At 44.1% G+C, this 17,463-nt stretch overlaps 1 protein-coding gene across 4 annotated transcripts in view; it reads right to left on the bottom strand.

Moving 5' to 3' along the window:
* MKNK1 (MAPK interacting serine/threonine kinase 1) overlaps positions 1-17,463 on the bottom strand; it is a 57,441-nt gene that overhangs the window by 12,662 nt on the left and 27,316 nt on the right. For 2 of the 4 annotated variants that reach the window (XM_065913739.1, XM_065913719.1), the window contains exons 2-7: positions 13,052-13,158; positions 10,782-10,883; positions 8,196-8,293; positions 4,896-4,975; positions 2,928-3,001; positions 752-856 (exon numbers count right to left, since the gene is read on the bottom strand). In XM_065913739.1, coding sequence (XP_065769811.1) covers positions 752-856; positions 2,928-3,001; positions 4,896-4,975; positions 8,196-8,293; positions 10,782-10,883; positions 13,052-13,067 — 475 coding nt within the window. In that variant the 5' untranslated portion in view covers positions 13,068-13,158. The remainder of the gene's footprint in view (positions 1-751; positions 857-2,927; positions 3,002-4,895; positions 4,976-8,195; positions 8,294-10,781; positions 10,884-13,051; positions 13,159-17,463) is intronic. The other 2 variants (XM_065913732.1, XM_065913723.1) reach the window with 1 other exon arrangement.

Genomic DNA, 17,463 nt, shown 5'->3' with positions numbered 1-17,463 from the left:
CAACTCAAGGAGGGAGCCAATGGTACTGGGAAAGCACATAGCTGGCAAAAAAAGGTGAAGCCAGAATTCATTTTTGCTATGGTACTGCTGTTAGGCAAATTTTAAAATGTATGTGATAGTAAACATATTACCAGAAATGTGAAAACATATAATGTGCAAAAATATTTAATTGACTACAGAAGTTCTAGATAAGGAACCATACATTGAAGTGTAATTCAAACAATAGTAGCCTGCTATTTACCATCACAATCAATGTTCAACAGATACCTCCAACTTACCATGTTAATAAAAAAATGCATTTCCCATTTATTGTGAACAAGATATAAACTACACATATACTACCATGCCAATTTTGAAAAGAGAGATACAGGTGATATATTTTAAAACACTAGACTGAATAATACCCAAATATTCATCCTAGAATCTAGGTTATATTATGCATGGTTTTTGTATTCTTCATTAGTAAAGGAAAAGATCATTCACATACACACATTCAGACATCCCTTGTTCAACATGAAATCTATTTTTCCCCTCCTTGCTCTTTTTCCTGTATCCCTAGCCTGCTTAATAGTTCCACAACCACCTGCCATCTGCATCAGAAGTATAGGAGCCACCCTGGCCTGGCCCCTCACCATCCTGGATGTGCCTGCTAGCTGCACCAGCTCCCAGCCTTCTACCTGGTCTGTCCCTCTCCCTTGGCCCTCAGAGGCGACCAGCCAAACCCACCCACTAAGGCCAAGGCCTGGCTCACCCTTGGTGTGCAGGAAGTCAAGGGCGGCAGCGACATTCTGCACCACTCGGCTGGCTTCTCGCTCATTGAAGTGCTTCTGCTTCTGGATGTGGGCCAAGATGGAGCCTGAAGAGCAGAAGGGGCAGAGAGGACTGTCTTTTCAGGCTCTAGTAAGAGTAGTAACTTCTCAGAGGCCAAGTTTTCAAAAGTTTCAGGTGGGGACATAGGCTTACTCATCACTAAATGTCTAGCACCAGTGTGGTATCTGGCACAGACCAGGTACCAGTACAAAACTGGACTGAAAAGAACTGGACAGTTATCTTCTGCACCTGTCTATGATGAGTGCAGAAGGGCAGATGTGGGGTAGATCTGGCTTCTGAAATTGAAAGGAACTAAATGTGACTCCACCTGGGGCTGTGGGCCTCTCTAGAGGAACTTTTCTTCCCTTGCATCTGAGCTCAGCTCCAAACAAGAGCACAGGCTTTCAGGTGGAAATGCCACACCTCTACTGGTTGTGTAAAGGTCTAGAAAAAGGGAAAAAACTGCTTTCTCTCCTGAAATTTCCCATTTATTATTATTATTGTTGTTGTTGCTGTTATTTTGTTGGCAATGGCTAATATTTATTGAGTAGTTGCTCTGTACCAAGCACTATGTGGTATTTTAAAAATAGATTATCTTATCCTCACTACAACTGGATGTAATGTACAAAACAGGGTAATCCTCACTAACCTGAAGCCAAGAAAGGTTAAGCAACTTGTTCCAGATCACGTATCAGTAAATGGAGGCGTCATCAGGAATCGAGCCCAGTAAGTCTGACCCTGGAGCCTGTGCAGACCTCTCCTCAGCATGGCTTGTGGTTTGACTGCTTTGGGGGATAGGATTCTCTGAGCCAACCAAACACTCTTTTTCACCCACTGAGTCTGGCCTCAGTAGAGTGACATGGCTACAGATAAACCCGGCTGCATCAGGCATCTCAGAACAGGTAATTCACAGGGCTAGTGTCGCTGGGTGAAGCGGGGCGCACACAGGCATGAGCATATGGCTTGGTTCCATGTGGTCTGTGCTCACCACTGGAAGCCAGAATTTCTGGCCTGAAGGTGTCATCTCTGTGCCCCACAAATGGCACATGTTTACTTATTACCTCTGGCTTTTGACATGGGAAGAGGATGAAAGATCTTTCACTTGCCAGAGTAAACAAAAGGATCCCAATACACTGTGGAACATTCTGAGAAAACTGGCTCTATGTTAAGTCTTGGGCTTGCTCAAGTCTTGTTTCCAAATTTGTTAAAAGAGAAGGTGAAGAGTACATGTCTACAATAGCTCCCAGTACACCCAATTGTTTTAATAATATTAACAGCTGACATTTATTAAACCTTTAGTGCTCATTGGACACTGAGCTAAGCATTTCACATGAATTATCTCATTTAATCTTGACAGTATTCCAAAGAGGTAGGAGCTGTCATTTCCCCTATTTACAGATTACAGAGAGTACCATTTGGAAAGGTTAGATGACTTGCTCAAGGTCACACAGCTAGTAAGAGATGGAGCTCCCTTAACCACCTAGCCCCTCCCTGTGTAGAACTCCACTTGGCTCCAGACATCCTCCTTAACCTTCACCTTGCAAATGTGACCTAGGGATGGGCGAGTGATAGGGAGGGAAGGGGCTTCTCTATGTCAGAAAGGCAACTTAAATATATATTCCAGTGATCATGTGTGTGGGTGATGGCAGAAACAGTGGTGGTCAAAAATGGCATCTTTCCACCTGCAGGATGGCACTTCTCAGGCCTCCTTTCTATCCTGGTCTGTGTCCTAAACAATGTGTCCCTCCTCTCCTCTGGTGAGCCTTTTTGGACTTCGCAGTGTATGTAAGAGCTTCTGCCCCACAATTAATTCCATTAAATAGTGAATATGTCAAAACAAAGAACTGATAAATCAATGATGAAATATATCTATATATGAGCCCTATTATAATGAGAAGGCATTTATAGAGTGCACACACCAATGACATTCTAAGTCCTGCAAAATGCTAATTATCATCCTTCCCTCCGGCCTTCCTTCTCCCAAATCAAGGGCAGTTTTAAGTCCTTCATCCTTTTTATTAGTTTGACTCATTTTAGAAGTCTCTGGGATTCATGATGGATGATCACTACCCTGGGTCTTAATCAGAAGTCCGAACACACGCTCAACAGTTAAGTACCTCCTTGCAGTTTCTCAAAGACCAAGTAAAACCTTGTGTCGTCTTCAAAGAACTCAATCAGCTCCAAAATGTGCCTTAAATAGGGAAAAATAGGAGGAAAAGAAAAAAGGGAAAATGGTGTTATATATTGAAGCTCACTTATAAATAGACAAAAAACCCCAGATACTCTGTAACAGGCAGAAATCAACTTGAAATCAGAATGCTTATTAAAGACCCAGGGTTAAGAAGTAGCCAACGGTGTTAGCAAGATTCAGGTCACCTTATCTTTCCATAATGTTCAGTCTCTGGTGTTTTCACCAAGTCTGTGCTGTCAAACCCCAACCCTAAAACCCACTAGGTAGAGTTATAAAAAAAGTCCCGGTCACATTAAACTGAATAAAATCTGCAGCCGACTGGAAGCAATTGCGGCTAATAACACTGAATAGTAGGTGTGTGTCCTGGAGGCAAGCAGCAAATAATTACTTGCCCTCCCTCTTGCCCATAAATCACGGGGCAGTATTTACATTGCCTGGAGAAAATGGAAACATCTGTCAAATAGACTTGGGGCCTAACGTGGGCACCGCTAGACCCTAACTGCTAAGCGCTACTTAATGAAACGGCCGCATTCCCTGCCACCATAGCACTTGTGGCCTTCCCCGGTGAGCACTCTCTGTCTGCCTGAGCATTACTGCGCTCTGCCAACAAGGTCGTCTTGTAACTCAGTAGGGAAGCCACCAGCCTGGATATCAGAGGTGTTGGGGGCTTTTTTCTTTTAAAGAATGAAATAAACCAAGTAGAGTCTGTAATGCTGAACTCAGAAGCTGCAGGGCTGAAAATAAAAATCTGTCTCTCATAAAAAAATGCTGACCACTTTGGGACAGACATCGGGCTTTTACTAGCAAAAAGGCGTCTGAATAAGATGGCCAAAATGGCCTAATTTGAAAGAAGATTGTAGAGGTAGTGCCTGGAGTTAAATCAACAGCAGCCCCCTCCTTCCAAGCTTAATGACAAAGCCATCAATACTGGCCACTGGCTCCCTGCTGACCCTGCCATGACAGGAGAGAGCGGAAAGCAGAGTCTTAGAGGTGACCCTGATTTAAAGCCACAGTGGGACAGCCACTCATTCGGAGTTGGTGGTAAGCAGAATAAGATGGGGCTAGAGACTACCTTGGCCCAGTTATCAAGCAAAGAGTGTTAAACAAGGTTTCAGGACCCTTAGTAGTGGCTGAAAGTCAAAGTTGCTCAGTTGTGTCCAACTCTTTGCAACCCCATGGACTGTATAATCCATGGAATTCTCTAAACCAGAATACTGGAGTGGGTAACCTTTTCCTTCTCCAGGGGATCTTCCCAACCCAGGGATTGAACCCACGTCTCCTGCATTGCAGGTGGATTCTTTACCAGTTGAATCACAAGGAAAGCCCAAGAATACTGGAGTGGGTAGCCTATCCCTTCTCCAGAGGATCTTCCCGACCCAGGAACTGAACCGGGGTCTCCTGCATTGTAGGTGGATTCTTTACCAACTGAGCTATGAGGGAAGCCCTAGCAGTAGCTGCACATATGTAAATATGCCAGAAACAGAAAACAGCACACATAGTCTCCATAGCATCATCATCCTCATCTATTTACTAAAGCAGGTCCCTATAGATTTCTACTAGGCAACACTCAACCTACTTTCTACAGGTGCTCGCAAGAAATAAAACCTATTTTTTTTCCAAGCAGCCACTGATTCAGATTGCTTGCTCTTCTAACTTGTCTAAATTCCTGGTATGTACAGTATTTCAGCCTATACAGAAGACAGCTTCTTTGCTGCTGCTGCTTCTCTGCCTCTCTGTTTTAAAAATTGTAAGATGGAAGGAGTTATATACAGATGTGGGGAAGGAGCAAGAGCTACCTGCTGGGGTCGTGAGATGGTGAGAAATAACTTCCTTTTCTGTAGCCAACCATCCCCCACTCCCAGAGAATCAGCAAGTCACCCAACACTATACTCACTTGTTTCCTTGACACTGATAGAGCGTCTCCACCTCCCGAAATACCCTACTCCGACTGTGTCCTGCATGTTTTTCGATGATCTGTGTGAAAAATAAAACCTGTCATATACACCCACCTGGTCAAAACACTCCCAACAGGTGTCCTCTGGCAGAGTGCAAGGCCAATTCAGCCGAAATCCAGTGTCAAGCAAAAGTCTGCAGTAGGCCATGGCGACGCAGGCACTGTGCTTCTGTCAGCAAAGCAACAGACTGGCCCCAGGACCTTCTAGCCCACCTGTTTGACTCTGGCCAAGTACATCGCCATCGAAGCCTGTGAGGGTGCTACGCCAGCAGCCCAGAGGAGACTGAGGCAGCCAGCAAGACAAAGAACCAGCTCTACCAAGCTCCTATTCTAAAGGCATCTCTCTCTGCCTTAAGGCTAAGAATTTACACACTCTACTGAAGGATCTTCTAGTGCTGGAGGAAGAGCAAGCGGATAAGGGATACAGTGAGGAGACAATAAAGCTCCAAGGCCCAGCTCAGATGCCGCTTCTGCAATTCTTCTGAGAACTTACCCTTTGGCAGGGACTATATGAAGTCATTTAGGTACATAATCTCAGCTAATCCTTACAACACAATCCCGAAAGAACAGGCAGAGGTAAAGCATTTTGCTCACATCTCTGCTAAGTGGCAGGGCTGCTGTTCAAGCCCAGAGCTGCTTCTAAAGCCCTCACTGTCCAATATCCGCTTATATCCTACACAACTTTGCTCAGAGAACCTGGAGGCTCTGTCTCTCCAATGATGCTGTGAGCTGCTCCCCCTCCCCACCTATACCTGGAGATGCTTGGCAAGCATTGACTGAAGGAATGGGCCAGCCAACAGATGAGCAGGTGGGTTATGTGGGGACTGGCTGACTCTGCACATCTCTACAGATCCATCCAGAGCCCCAAACCGCTGCAGGTAGAGCCTGTGAGGAAGTCTGCAGAGCTGGTACTCCCTGACAGTCCCATGTGTGGGGTGGGCAGATATCTGGGTCCTTCATCCCAAGACTGTCACCGAAGACACTTCAAATGTCTCCAACATGTAGCAGCACACACATCCACAACCAAGTGTAATTTTCTAAACAAGTCCAATTTGGTTAGTAGACCACTGGACTCCCGTTCTGAGCTGGCAGAAGAGGCGTGGCTCTGGGGCTCAGAAGCTATTCAGCTTGTTCGTTCATCAAGCAGATCAAAGTTAGGAAGAAATTCCCAGCAGGCAATTATCCCGTATAGTTGGATGGCATGATTTTCTCTGAGGAGGCAAAAAGCTCTTGCTACCAGAGATCCTAGGGGTGTGCAAAACATGGAAAACTATAAGGAGCTACAAGGGAGGCTCAGGTCCAGATTATCTTGAAATTCCATTCCAAGAGTAAGACTCTAGGATTCATCAGTTGGATGGCTGTTGTGCAAAGCCCTAATAAAATCAAGTATAGTGGAGCCAGGCTGGAGAAGTAGCCCACATCTGGGGCACTTTCAAAGAACAGGAGAGACGGGAGATATGGGCAACGTTGGTCCTTTATTGGACCGGAATCTGGTGGTCCGGAGTCAATGATGAGAGAGTGAAAGAAGGAAAGAGTCTAATATTCCCTGGGTTACGCAGCCAGCTTTCGCAGTCCAGGGAATCAGCCAGAAATATATATATATACATATATATGTATGTATATATATAGAGAGAGAGAGAAAGAAAGAGAGAAAGAAAGAAAGACAGACACGGGGATCCAAGCTCTGATGGAGCAAAGGTGTTTTAATCAACATGGTGTGGGCATACATACTGTCTTACAAGGTAGTTATTCTCAGCAAAGATAAAGATTAAAATTCCAGACTTACAAAACATAAGGCGATCCCTATTAAAGAGAGAGAGTTGTAAACAATCACTTTTTACTGTATGGTTCATAAGAAGGAAGAGGGTACTTATCACCATATTGAAAAACTAACGAAGGAAATGCCTGGATTCCTCAGCCCTGGGAAAGGCTTGTCTCTCCTCTTAATTCCTGAATATTCAGGAATTAATAAGGATCAGAGGATTCCTGACAGATCCAAAACAGCACACAGGAAGCCTCCTGCTAAATGCTTCCTGACAGGGCAGCATTGCTGAAACTGAAGCATTGCCACGCCCAGGTCTGGTATTTGCCCAAAGATGCCAGGGAGCATGGAGAAAGGGCAGCCTCGAAGTAGTTCTGTCATCCACAAATGTATTAAATATTTGACAATCCATTTAAATTTACCCACTTAGGCATATTTTTTTTTAATTACTTGGAATTTATACTGATCTGTTTAGAACAAGGAATCAAGATAATGCTTTTGCTATCACATGAAGCAACACTCCAGCAAAAAGGGCTGTGGCTTAGCAAAAGTGTTCTCCTTTATAAATCCATCTGGGACTATGACCATTTGGTTAAAAGGAGAAACATATCTTTCAGAAGCCAGTTTGGCTGGGTTTACCCATTTGAAGCAGCGATGAGACCTGCTGGCTCAGGTAGATGTCTTGAAAACTTTGGTGGGTACCAGAATTACCTGGAGGTTCAAATTAACGTTGCTGGGGCCTGCTCCGAGTTTCCGATTCAGCAGGTCTAGGATAGAGTCAGATAATGTGTGTCTCTAGCAAGTTCCCAGATCATCAAGTTGTGCTGATGCTAATAATGCAGGGACCACACTTTGAGAACCACTACTTTAGATCCAACCCTTCTTTCATGTAGTATCAGCAAACAGAAGAGCAGAGGGGCAAGGTAAGCCACTCTGAGGTCATGTAGATGGAAAATACTTCTCCTGCCCCAAAGCTGAGCACTCAGTCCTTGTCAACACACTGCTGTACATCGCTTGTGCAGGCAGGTATTATCTTCCTTCTAGAAATGTGAGAACTAACACTCAAAGAGGTTCAGCGACTTGTCCCAAGTCAAACAGTAGTAATTTGTCAAAAAAGAGATTCAGATAGGCCTTCTAATTCCAAATCTGACTGTCTTCTGAAGCTGACTTCATTCACCAGAGGCACTGCCCTAAGCACTTTACACATATTAACTTATTTAAACTTCACAACAATAGCACATAGGTTCTATTATTATACTCATTATACAGATGAAGAAACTGAAGGACGGAAAGGTTAAGTAACTTGTCCAATGTTACACAGCAGTAAGTAGAGAAATCACCGAATTTAGTGAATACAGCTTTGGAGCCCCCATTCTTATTAAACCACTATGCTGTGAAATGTAAAATGTATCTGGTTTAGGACAAGCTGGGACTCACTATCTGCAAAGTAAAGCCTGGCATCTAGATGAGACACTCACTTTGACAGCATACTCGTTGCCATTCTGCAGGCTCACGGCAACTTGAACTTTGGCATTGGCTCCCTCTCCCAGCAGTTCAGAGGTCAGCTTGTATACATCTAGAGGTGAAATGGAGGAGAAGCATAACAAGATGAGTCACCCCTTTGCAGAGAAGAAAAGAAGAACTGTGTCACTTGACTTCCCCAGTCTGACAGCACAGGTGCTCAAGGATCTGGCAGTGCTCATTGATGAGAAAGGCCACTAATGTTCCCGACTGCCTTGGGACTCAGCTTCACGACAAGCAGGTCTCATCGCAGGATCTTGCTCCTGAGATGAAGTCAGTGAAGGGGGTTCAATTCAGCACATGCTTCCCAAGCACCTACTGTGTGCCAGACAACTTGTCAGACTCACAACAGGGACACAGTGAGGAATAAAATATAGTCCCTGGCCTTTGAGAGTCACAGTCTGCTGGGGAACACAGACAGGTTTGTACAAAAGTGACCCCAGAATAAACCAGAGAGGGACAAAACACAGTAAGAAAAAAAAGAGCAGGGGAAGGGAAAGGTTAAAATCTTCTCAGTGGATCTGGGGGATCCTCACAGAAGGGATGTGATCTGAATGGACATTCATTCATTCACTCACTCATTTGTTGAGCACCTACTACATGACCAGTTCTGTACTAGGAACTGGTGATACAAAGGGGAATAAAGCACTGTTTTATTTTATGCCACACATAGTGGAAGTCATTGGAGATATCTGAGAAGTTTCCAGCAGTTGCCCACAGGAAACAGGAGAGAGAATGCCCACAGGAAACAGGAGAGAGAAGTAAGATGCAAACGGATGCCTCGAGGTTTTTAGAGTGCTGAGTCAGAGCGATTTTAACACAGCAATAGCCCTGGGTCAAAAGTATATTTAGGTGATCTCCCAGGCTCTCAAAGAGCATAAGCTCTCTGAACACCTTCCAAAGGAAGCCACAGAGGCCTCTGCTGAGTTGACCTCTTCCTCCCTTGGCTACTAGTCTTCAGCTTTTTCCTTTAAAGGTAGCCTAGTGTTAAAACCCGCAGAATACTGTTAACCATGAAATTAGATTTTATCACTTAGTTATGAGAAACTCCATAATTGCACAAGTCATCTGTGAATAACAGGAAATACTCTCTTGTTCATTGAAAGAGAAAGACCTGTTGATTTGGAAACTATTCTAAAACCCTTGGGACTTTTGTTCATTCCCCACCCTCACCCCCTCTGCTATACACACACATCTATTGTTAAACACAAACAGACAAAACCTTACACAAAGCACCTTCTTGATTCCATCACTGATTGGTCTTACAGCTGTTCATATTTTAAATGATGTGCTTCTCTCACAATGGATACTTGGATAGTAGCCTCTGCACATGTCAGGACAGATTGGTGGCTGGAAGTCCAATATTCCTGACTTATAAAGGGTTTGTTTTAGGACCACTCTACAAAACAATCAATTCACTAGTATGTCTGCAGTGCTGGAAAGAGGGACCATACAGGGAAGCTATTTCAAGTCTCACAATGAAAGAAACAAAAGTAGATGTGGGGGGTCACTCCGTCATTCCTTGGTTACTCCTAGGAATAGCGACTGAGACTTGCAGGTGTGTTCAGTGAGTCACTTCATCCCATCCAGTGCCCAGTGATAACAGAGCCAGCTCTGAGCCTGGTGCCTCATACACAGTGTTCAAAATGTTTGATGACCTGATCAAGTCCCCTGAACACAACATGCACTCTTCGAATGGAGTCAGAGTTATCCAGCACAAACAGCTGCAATCTCTAGGAGCTGAATTCTCTACTGATAGAAGGTTTAAGTTTCTTTCTTTTTTTTTTGTCTGGCCATGCCACATGGCTTGCAAGATCTTAGTTCCCCAACTAGGGATGGAACCCAGGCCATACTAGTGAAAGCGTGGAGTCCTAATCACTGGACTGCCAGGGAACTACCTACAAGATTTACATTTCATTTGTAGCCATGGCCTTTGATGCTTCATCTTCCTCTGCCATGGTTGTTCTACCTCTCAGCAGCTCCTCCAAGACTAGCTGAGGGGAAGATCACAGCTGAAAAATACCAGGCAATCTTGCTCCATATGAGACTGTGACAGGCTGCCTTTCTGTTCCCTGATGAAGCGCTCAGACCATTCAGAGGAGGCCTGTGCATCATCTGGGAGCTTTTCCATCCTGGTGCTCTCTCTCTGTCACCCCCTTTCTATAAACCATCTCATCTTCGCCTTTTTTTTTTTAAATTTTCTCAGCTTAAAACTGTATTAGTCAGCTAGAGCTGCCATATCAAGATACCACCGACTGGGAGGCTTAAACCATAGAAATGTATTTTCGCACAGTTCTGGAGGCCACAAGTCCAAGACTCAAGGTGCTGTCAGATTCGGTGTCTATGATGCTTACTGATGCTGCCTTTTGCTGTGTCCTCACGTGGCTTTTTCTCTATGCTCATGTCTCTCACTCCTATCTTTCATGCCTAGCACATGGAAAAACATGAAGCTGGCTCTAAGATCTATACTCAGGGCTACCAGGATGCTGGCATGCTTGGGGAGTCACCAATCCAGTTCTAAGAGATCAAAGAGAGTGACCAACCTTCAAACTTTCCTGGCAAGGAATCAGTGGCCCGGGCCTTCCGCTTCTTCTTCTTCCTCTTGTCACTCTCTGCAATGGGAACTGGTTCACTGCTACCCATCTCTGGGAGAAGAGAGGAGATGGAAGGGAAGTATCACTGGACTGATCAAGTTATAAGTTCACCCAGAAGAAAGAGGAGGGGGGAGATGCAGGAGTTTTACATTCGTGGCTTTTAAATATCTATGAGGACTATCGATCTGTTTTGACCCAGGAGGCAAAACTAAAGGCAAATCATTATAGGAGATCATTAACTGTGGAAAGGAACTCAGACAGATGGGCTAGATTAAAAGAGGATAGCAGAAGCCTGCTGTAACCAAGCTCATTAGCACATGGATTTAGATGTGCCCCCAAACTGAGCAATGAATCCATAGCAGAATCCTACCTGTGACATCTTCCAGCCTCAGCACCAGAAAGGTAGGAGCCAGGGAGCTAAGCAGAAAGGGAGACGGGTTTGGGAGGGCAGTCCATACAAATGAAGTGACATGCTCAGTAACGTCCCTGTGGATGTGCAAAGGATTCAAAAGGCCCTCAGTGGAGAGTGCTTCTGTGAAGGTACAACAGGGCAGGGGTTCGGTTTGAGGGTAGCCCTAAATTCCTTCATGTCCAATAGCATAGACTTGAGAGTCTGTGAGGCCCGGGGCACACTCTCCTTCCTCAGCTCCTTATTTGAGAGAATGCAGGTAGGGTCCATTTAGAAGTCTGCTGTTGACAGGTCTATGCTAAGTTGCTGGTTTCAGTCATTTTACAAAAACATTATTATCTCTCCCTAGAAGGCACCTGGCTCTCCACCTTAAAGGGAGGATTTGTGAGGCAGACATTTAGACATTGGACAGGAAAGGGTAGGGTCAGAGAAAATAAAGCAGGAGACTGAGAGGGGGAAAGAGAAAAGGAGGAATAATGAACCAGTGGCCAATCATAGTCCTGTTTCTAGGACACTCTAGTAAGGGCCTTCCCCTGTTAAAGATAAATTACTTATAGAACATGTCATGCCCTTGATCCAGAGTGGAGCCTTAATACTCTTTGCCTGCAGTTAAAAATAATAAGATTTCTCTGAAGTCTCTGGGTCTAAATCCCCACCAGGGTGATTAAACCTTTACATCCTTCTAAAATAGAGGCGCTCGAGTGCTGATGGGGTATACAATGTGAAAGACTTTTAGACCAACCTTCAGTAAACACAGGCTTGGGTTGCTGGATTTCTTTTTTTCTTCCCTGAGATTTTGAAATGGAAGCTGGCTCATTGCCCACTGAGGGGAAAGGCCCACTCTCTTCTCAGAGGACCCCAGCTGAACATGATCAGAAAAATGGCAAGTCTGCTCAGGAAGATTGATTAGAGCCTAAGCAGAGCTACTGTACACTGTTCTCAGAAGCAAGTATGCGACGGTCATTAGGAGAAAGCACATAGAACAATGGCACGTTTCAATAGCACATCCAGAAAACCCTGGTTAAGCAGCCAAGTGTCTGACAGCTCAATGGAAGTGCATTCTTCCCTCCATTTTTAGGATCTGATGACAGCAGACTTTCATTTACATTTTAGAGTACAGATAAACACGTGAAGAAAAGGAATCCACAGAGAATCTCAAACTACTACTCTAGCTGACAGCTTCAAGCACAAATGTATCTGGGGACTGCAACATGCTATGAATCCAAAGAATTGAACTTAAATATTAGCACCCCAAGATCCACCCTCCCAAAGGGAAACTAAAAGGAAAAGAGCTGCCCAACAGAGTGAAAATTCTACAGAAATAAGACACAGGGTCACTTATCTTCAGGCCCCCAGGAAGGGGGCACCGGTCAATGGGACAGCAGGCTGAGGAGGGACCACTGTCCCTCTTGCCCTGCCCTTGTGTGCAGTCTGGTGGCAAGCCCCCTCCCACCCCGCCCCAATCTATTTTCTCACTAGCACTGTGAGCCAAGTGCGGAATGGACAGATCTGGGATTCACTTCTCTTTTTCCTTACCCTGTCCACACTCTGAAGGAGGGCTGAAGGACAAGCAAAACAGCCCAAAGGCAGCAATGGAGAGGCGCAGCAAGAGAGCTGGCAGTGTTATGGTTCACGGGGGATGCTCAGACATACTTATGACTCTAGCTAGAAAACCCTGTTAGCCGCGATTTATACTTGGTTTTCACCACAGCAGGGCTGAGGGAACCTCTCGTGGAAGCAGCATACCTCTGAGCACTGCCACACATGCGATATTAGATTTTATGGCTTCGCACACAAAAAGATAGAGTACCTGGTCTATTCTGCATGGATTCCAATGGAAGAGGGTATGCCAGAAGGGACAGATGGTTAAGACTTTCCTTGGAAACAGAACTTGTTGAAGGAGAGTTGTTTTTGAAACTAGGAAGAAAAAAATGTAGGAAGGCAGTGAAGTGAAAAAACATATTTAACTTCCCTGTTTACAGTGGGGGGTGGGTGGGGCAGGAAGTGGGATGGAGATGTATCATCATCTTACCAAAGGGCTAAAAGCTCTTTACCTGGAGCCTGTCCATACACTCTCTTGGGACCTTAGTTTATTATGTGTGTAATCATTTGATAAAGGCTTCCTTAGGGTGCGAGGCTTCACAATAAAGCTGGTCCTTGGCTCACCTCCTTCCCTTGGCCTAAGAACTCCTCTCAGCCATCAAAGCCCAGTTCAAAAGTCTCCCCTCTCTTATAATACGTTAAGGTTTTCACAAATACTTTGGAAATCTTTGCAAATAGATGGTGTTACTGTATAGAACTCAAATAGGGTCCCCCATCCACTGCTTCCAAACACCCTGCTAGCAGCTAATACTAGAGCACTGGTTCTATTTGGCCTTGAGCTCTCTCTAACGTCCTAAAGGCCAGGGCTGTCTTCACCTGCTCACCCCTGTGTCTTCTAAGTAAATCATGGTGCAGTGTCAGATGTATACCTGGCATCAGAAAATGTATACTGAAATAAAAATGATATGAGAGGACATGCATCCTTGGGCTTAGGTGCAGGCCTGTCACCAGGCCCTCTAAGTACCAAGTGCACACACTGAAAGAAATATAGGGACACCTTTGCCCTGCAGGCGGCACAGAGTAAGGCTTCACTCACTTTATCCCTGAAACACTCCCTCTCAATAAAGCCCCGGACTGAAAGGTCCTTAACTTTCTAGCAAGAAGCTTCGTCTCTGCTATAGGATCAGATGATGGGCCTGCTGTTTCAGAGGGAGTGAGCACTTCCTTCACGTCTGAAGACAGACCTCAGCTAGCACTTCACTGCCTCCAGCCCTTGCTTTCCTCCTGGGCAAGGCTTAGGGGTCCACTACTCGTGAATCAGTGGAGGTGGAGCTGGTGAGGATGCACACTGCTGACAGGAAAGGCGTGTGGGCTTGGCATCAGGAGACCCAGTGATGGTTCAGTTCAGATATTACCAGATGTAGCACCAAGACCAAGTTACTTTGCCTCTTAAAAGTATCAGTTTCCCCATCTACAGATCAGGTTTAAAAATAATACCTGCCCTTTCCAGCAATGCTGTGAAGACCCAGTGTTTAACATAATATAAAAGTGTTTCAAAAAACATGTGTATGCTTAAGTCTGTATGCACAAACACAGAGGAGAAAGACTAGACAGAAATACATAAAAATGTTAAACTATTACAATCTGAAAGAGTGTTGATTATGCACCAAGCACAGGTATTTTACAAACATTATCTCTAATTCTCACAATAATCGCCAAAGGTAAGTACTTCACCATATTTCAAGTGAGGAAACTGAGGTTAAATTATCAGAGGTTAAACTATCTGTGTGTGTTAGTTGTTCAGTTGTGTCTGACTCTTTGTGACTCTATAAGTCTGCCAGGGTTCTCTGTCCATGGGATTCTCCAGGCAAGAATACTGGAGTGGGTTGCCATTCCCTTCTCCAGGGGGTCTTCTCAACCCAGGGTTTGAACCCAGGTCTCCTGCCTTGTGGGCAGATTCTTTACCATCTGAGCCATGAGGGAAGCTAAATTATCTACTGAATGCCAAACATCTAGTTAGTTGTTTAACTGGAATTCAAACTCAATGCTGCCCTTTCTAGTCCAGGTTATGTCTGGTCTACAGTAGTTTTCTCTGTGTGATGCAGAGATTTTCTTTATATTTTTCAGTATCCTCCAAATGGTATACAATGATGTTTACTACTTTATTTAGTGCTATTACTGTTTCAGTCAAGTTTTTATTTTCAACAAAATATACAATATTTCTCTAACATACATCTGAATTTAGTCTTTACAGCTTTAAAAATTATATCTAGATTTCTTTATATCAAAATTTAACATTCAGTTCAGTTCAGTCGCTCAGTAGTGTCCGACTCTGCAACCCCATGAAACGCAGCACGCCAGGCCTCCCTGTCCATCACCAACTCCCGGAGTTTACTCAAACTCATGCCCATCAAGTCGGTGATGCCATCCAACCATCTCATCCTCTGTCGTCCCCTTCTCCTCCTGCCCCCAATCCCTCCCAGCATCAGAGTCTTTTCCAATGAGTCAACTCTTCACATGAGGTGGCCAAAGTACTGGAGTTTCAGCTTCAGCATCAGTCCTTCCAATGAACACCCTGGACTGATCTCCTTTAGGATGGACTGGTTGGATCTTCTTGCAGTCCAAGGGACTCTCTAGAGTCTTCTCCAACACCACAGTTCAAAAGCATCAATTCTTCAGCACTCAGCTTTCTTCACAGTCCAACTCTCACATCCATACATGTCACTGGAAAAACCATAGCCTTGACCAGATGGACCTTTGTTGGCAAAGTAATGTCTCTGCTTTTTAATATGTTATCTAGGTTGGTCATAACTTTCCTTCCAAGGAGTAAACGTCTTTTAATTTCATGGCTGCAGTCACCATCTGCAGTGATTTTGGAGCCCCCAAAAATGAAGTCTGACACTGTTTTCACTGTCTCCCCATCTATTTCCCATGAGGTGATGGGACCAGATGCCATGATCTTAGTTTTCTGAATGTTGAGCTTTAAGTCAACTTTTTCACTCTCCTCTTTCACTTTCATCAAGAGGCTTTTTAGTTCTTCTTCACTTTCTGCCATAAGGGTGGTGTCATCTGCATATCTGAGGTTATTGATATTTCTCCCAGCAATCTTGATTCCAGCTTGTGCTTCTTCCAGCCCAGTGTTTCTCATGATTTACTCTGCATATAAGTTAAATAAGCAGGGTGACAATATACAGCCTTGATGTACTCCTTTTCCTATTTGGAACCAGTCTGTTGTTCCATGTCCAGTTCCAACTGTTGCTTCCTGACATGTATACAGGTTTCTCAAGAGGCAGGTCAGGTGGTCTGGTATTCCCATCTCTTGAAGAATTTTCCACAGTTTATTGTGATCCACACAGTTGAAGGCTTTCGCATAGTCAATAAAGCAGAAATAGATGTTTTTCTGCAACTCTCTTGCTTTTTCGATGATCCAGTGGATATTGGCAATTTGATCTTTGGTTCCTCTGCCTTTTCTAAAACCAGCTTGAACATCTGGAAGTTCTTGGTTCACGTATTGCTGAACAGTGGCTTGGAGAATTTTGAGCATTACTTTACTAGCATGTGAGATGAGTGCAATTGTGTGGTAGTTTGAGCATTCTTTGGGATTGCCTTTCTTAGGGATTGGGATGAAAACGGACCTTTTCCAGTCCTGTGGCCACTGCTGAGTTTTCCAGATTTGCTGGCATATTGAGTGCAGCACTTTCACAGCATCATCTTTCAGGATTTGAAATAGATCAACTGGAATTCCATTATATCCTCTAGCTTTGCTCGTAGTGATGCTTTCTAAGGCCCACTTGACTTCACATTCCAGGATGTCTGGCTCTAGGTCAGTGATCACACCATTGTGATTATCTGGGTCATGAAGATCTTTTTTGTACAGTTCTTCTGTGTATTCTTGCCACCTCTTCTAAATATCTTCTGCTTCTGTTAGGTCCATACCATTTCTGTCCTTTATTGAGCCCATCTTTGCATGAAATGTTCCCTTGGTATTTCTAATTTTCTTGAAGAGATCTCTAGTCTTTCCCATTCTGTGTTGCCTCTATTTCTTTGCATTGATCGCTGAGGAAGGCTTTCTTATCTCTCCTGGCTATTCTTTGGAACTCTGCATTCAAATGGATATATCTTTCCTTTTCTCCTTTGCTTTTTGCTTCTCTTCTTTTCACAGCTATTTGTAAGTTCTCCTCAGACAACCATTTTGCCTTTTTGAATTTCTTTTCAGTGGAGAAAAAAACATTTCAGGAATTCTGGTGCCTTGAATATATCATTTTTATAATCATGAAAAACAACAAATACCATTTTAATTTTTATCTTTATAAATATTAGTTTTTAAAAGGAAAAATTTTGTGAAACAAAGCTGCAAAATAATGTACTGAACACTTGTGTCTGAGATACATCCTTTTAAGTCCTGGCTCTTCACACTGTGTGAGCTTTAGTAAATTGCTTAGCTTCTCTGAGGATCAGTTTCTTCATATACAAAACGAGGTCAGAGTAAGGCCCCCAGCTCCCTACATCAACAAGGCTTTTGTGAGGATCAAATGAAAACCGAGAAGTGAAAGCACTGCTGACTTATTCATTCAACAAATACTATATTTATTGGGCACTTACTTGCTGTCCAGTGCTAGACAGCGAGAACACAAGAGAAGACAGTCTCTACCCTGATGGAACTGAAATCCACTGGAATTT

The sequence above is a fragment of the Muntiacus reevesi genome, chromosome 1 (genome assembly GCF_963930625.1).
Source record: "Muntiacus reevesi chromosome 1, mMunRee1.1, whole genome shotgun sequence".
In the NCBI taxonomy this organism is placed as follows: domain Eukaryota; kingdom Metazoa; phylum Chordata; class Mammalia; order Artiodactyla; family Cervidae; genus Muntiacus; species Muntiacus reevesi.
The sequence above is the reverse complement of the archived record's forward strand: the minus strand, read 5'-3'. Positions and strand labels throughout refer to the sequence as shown.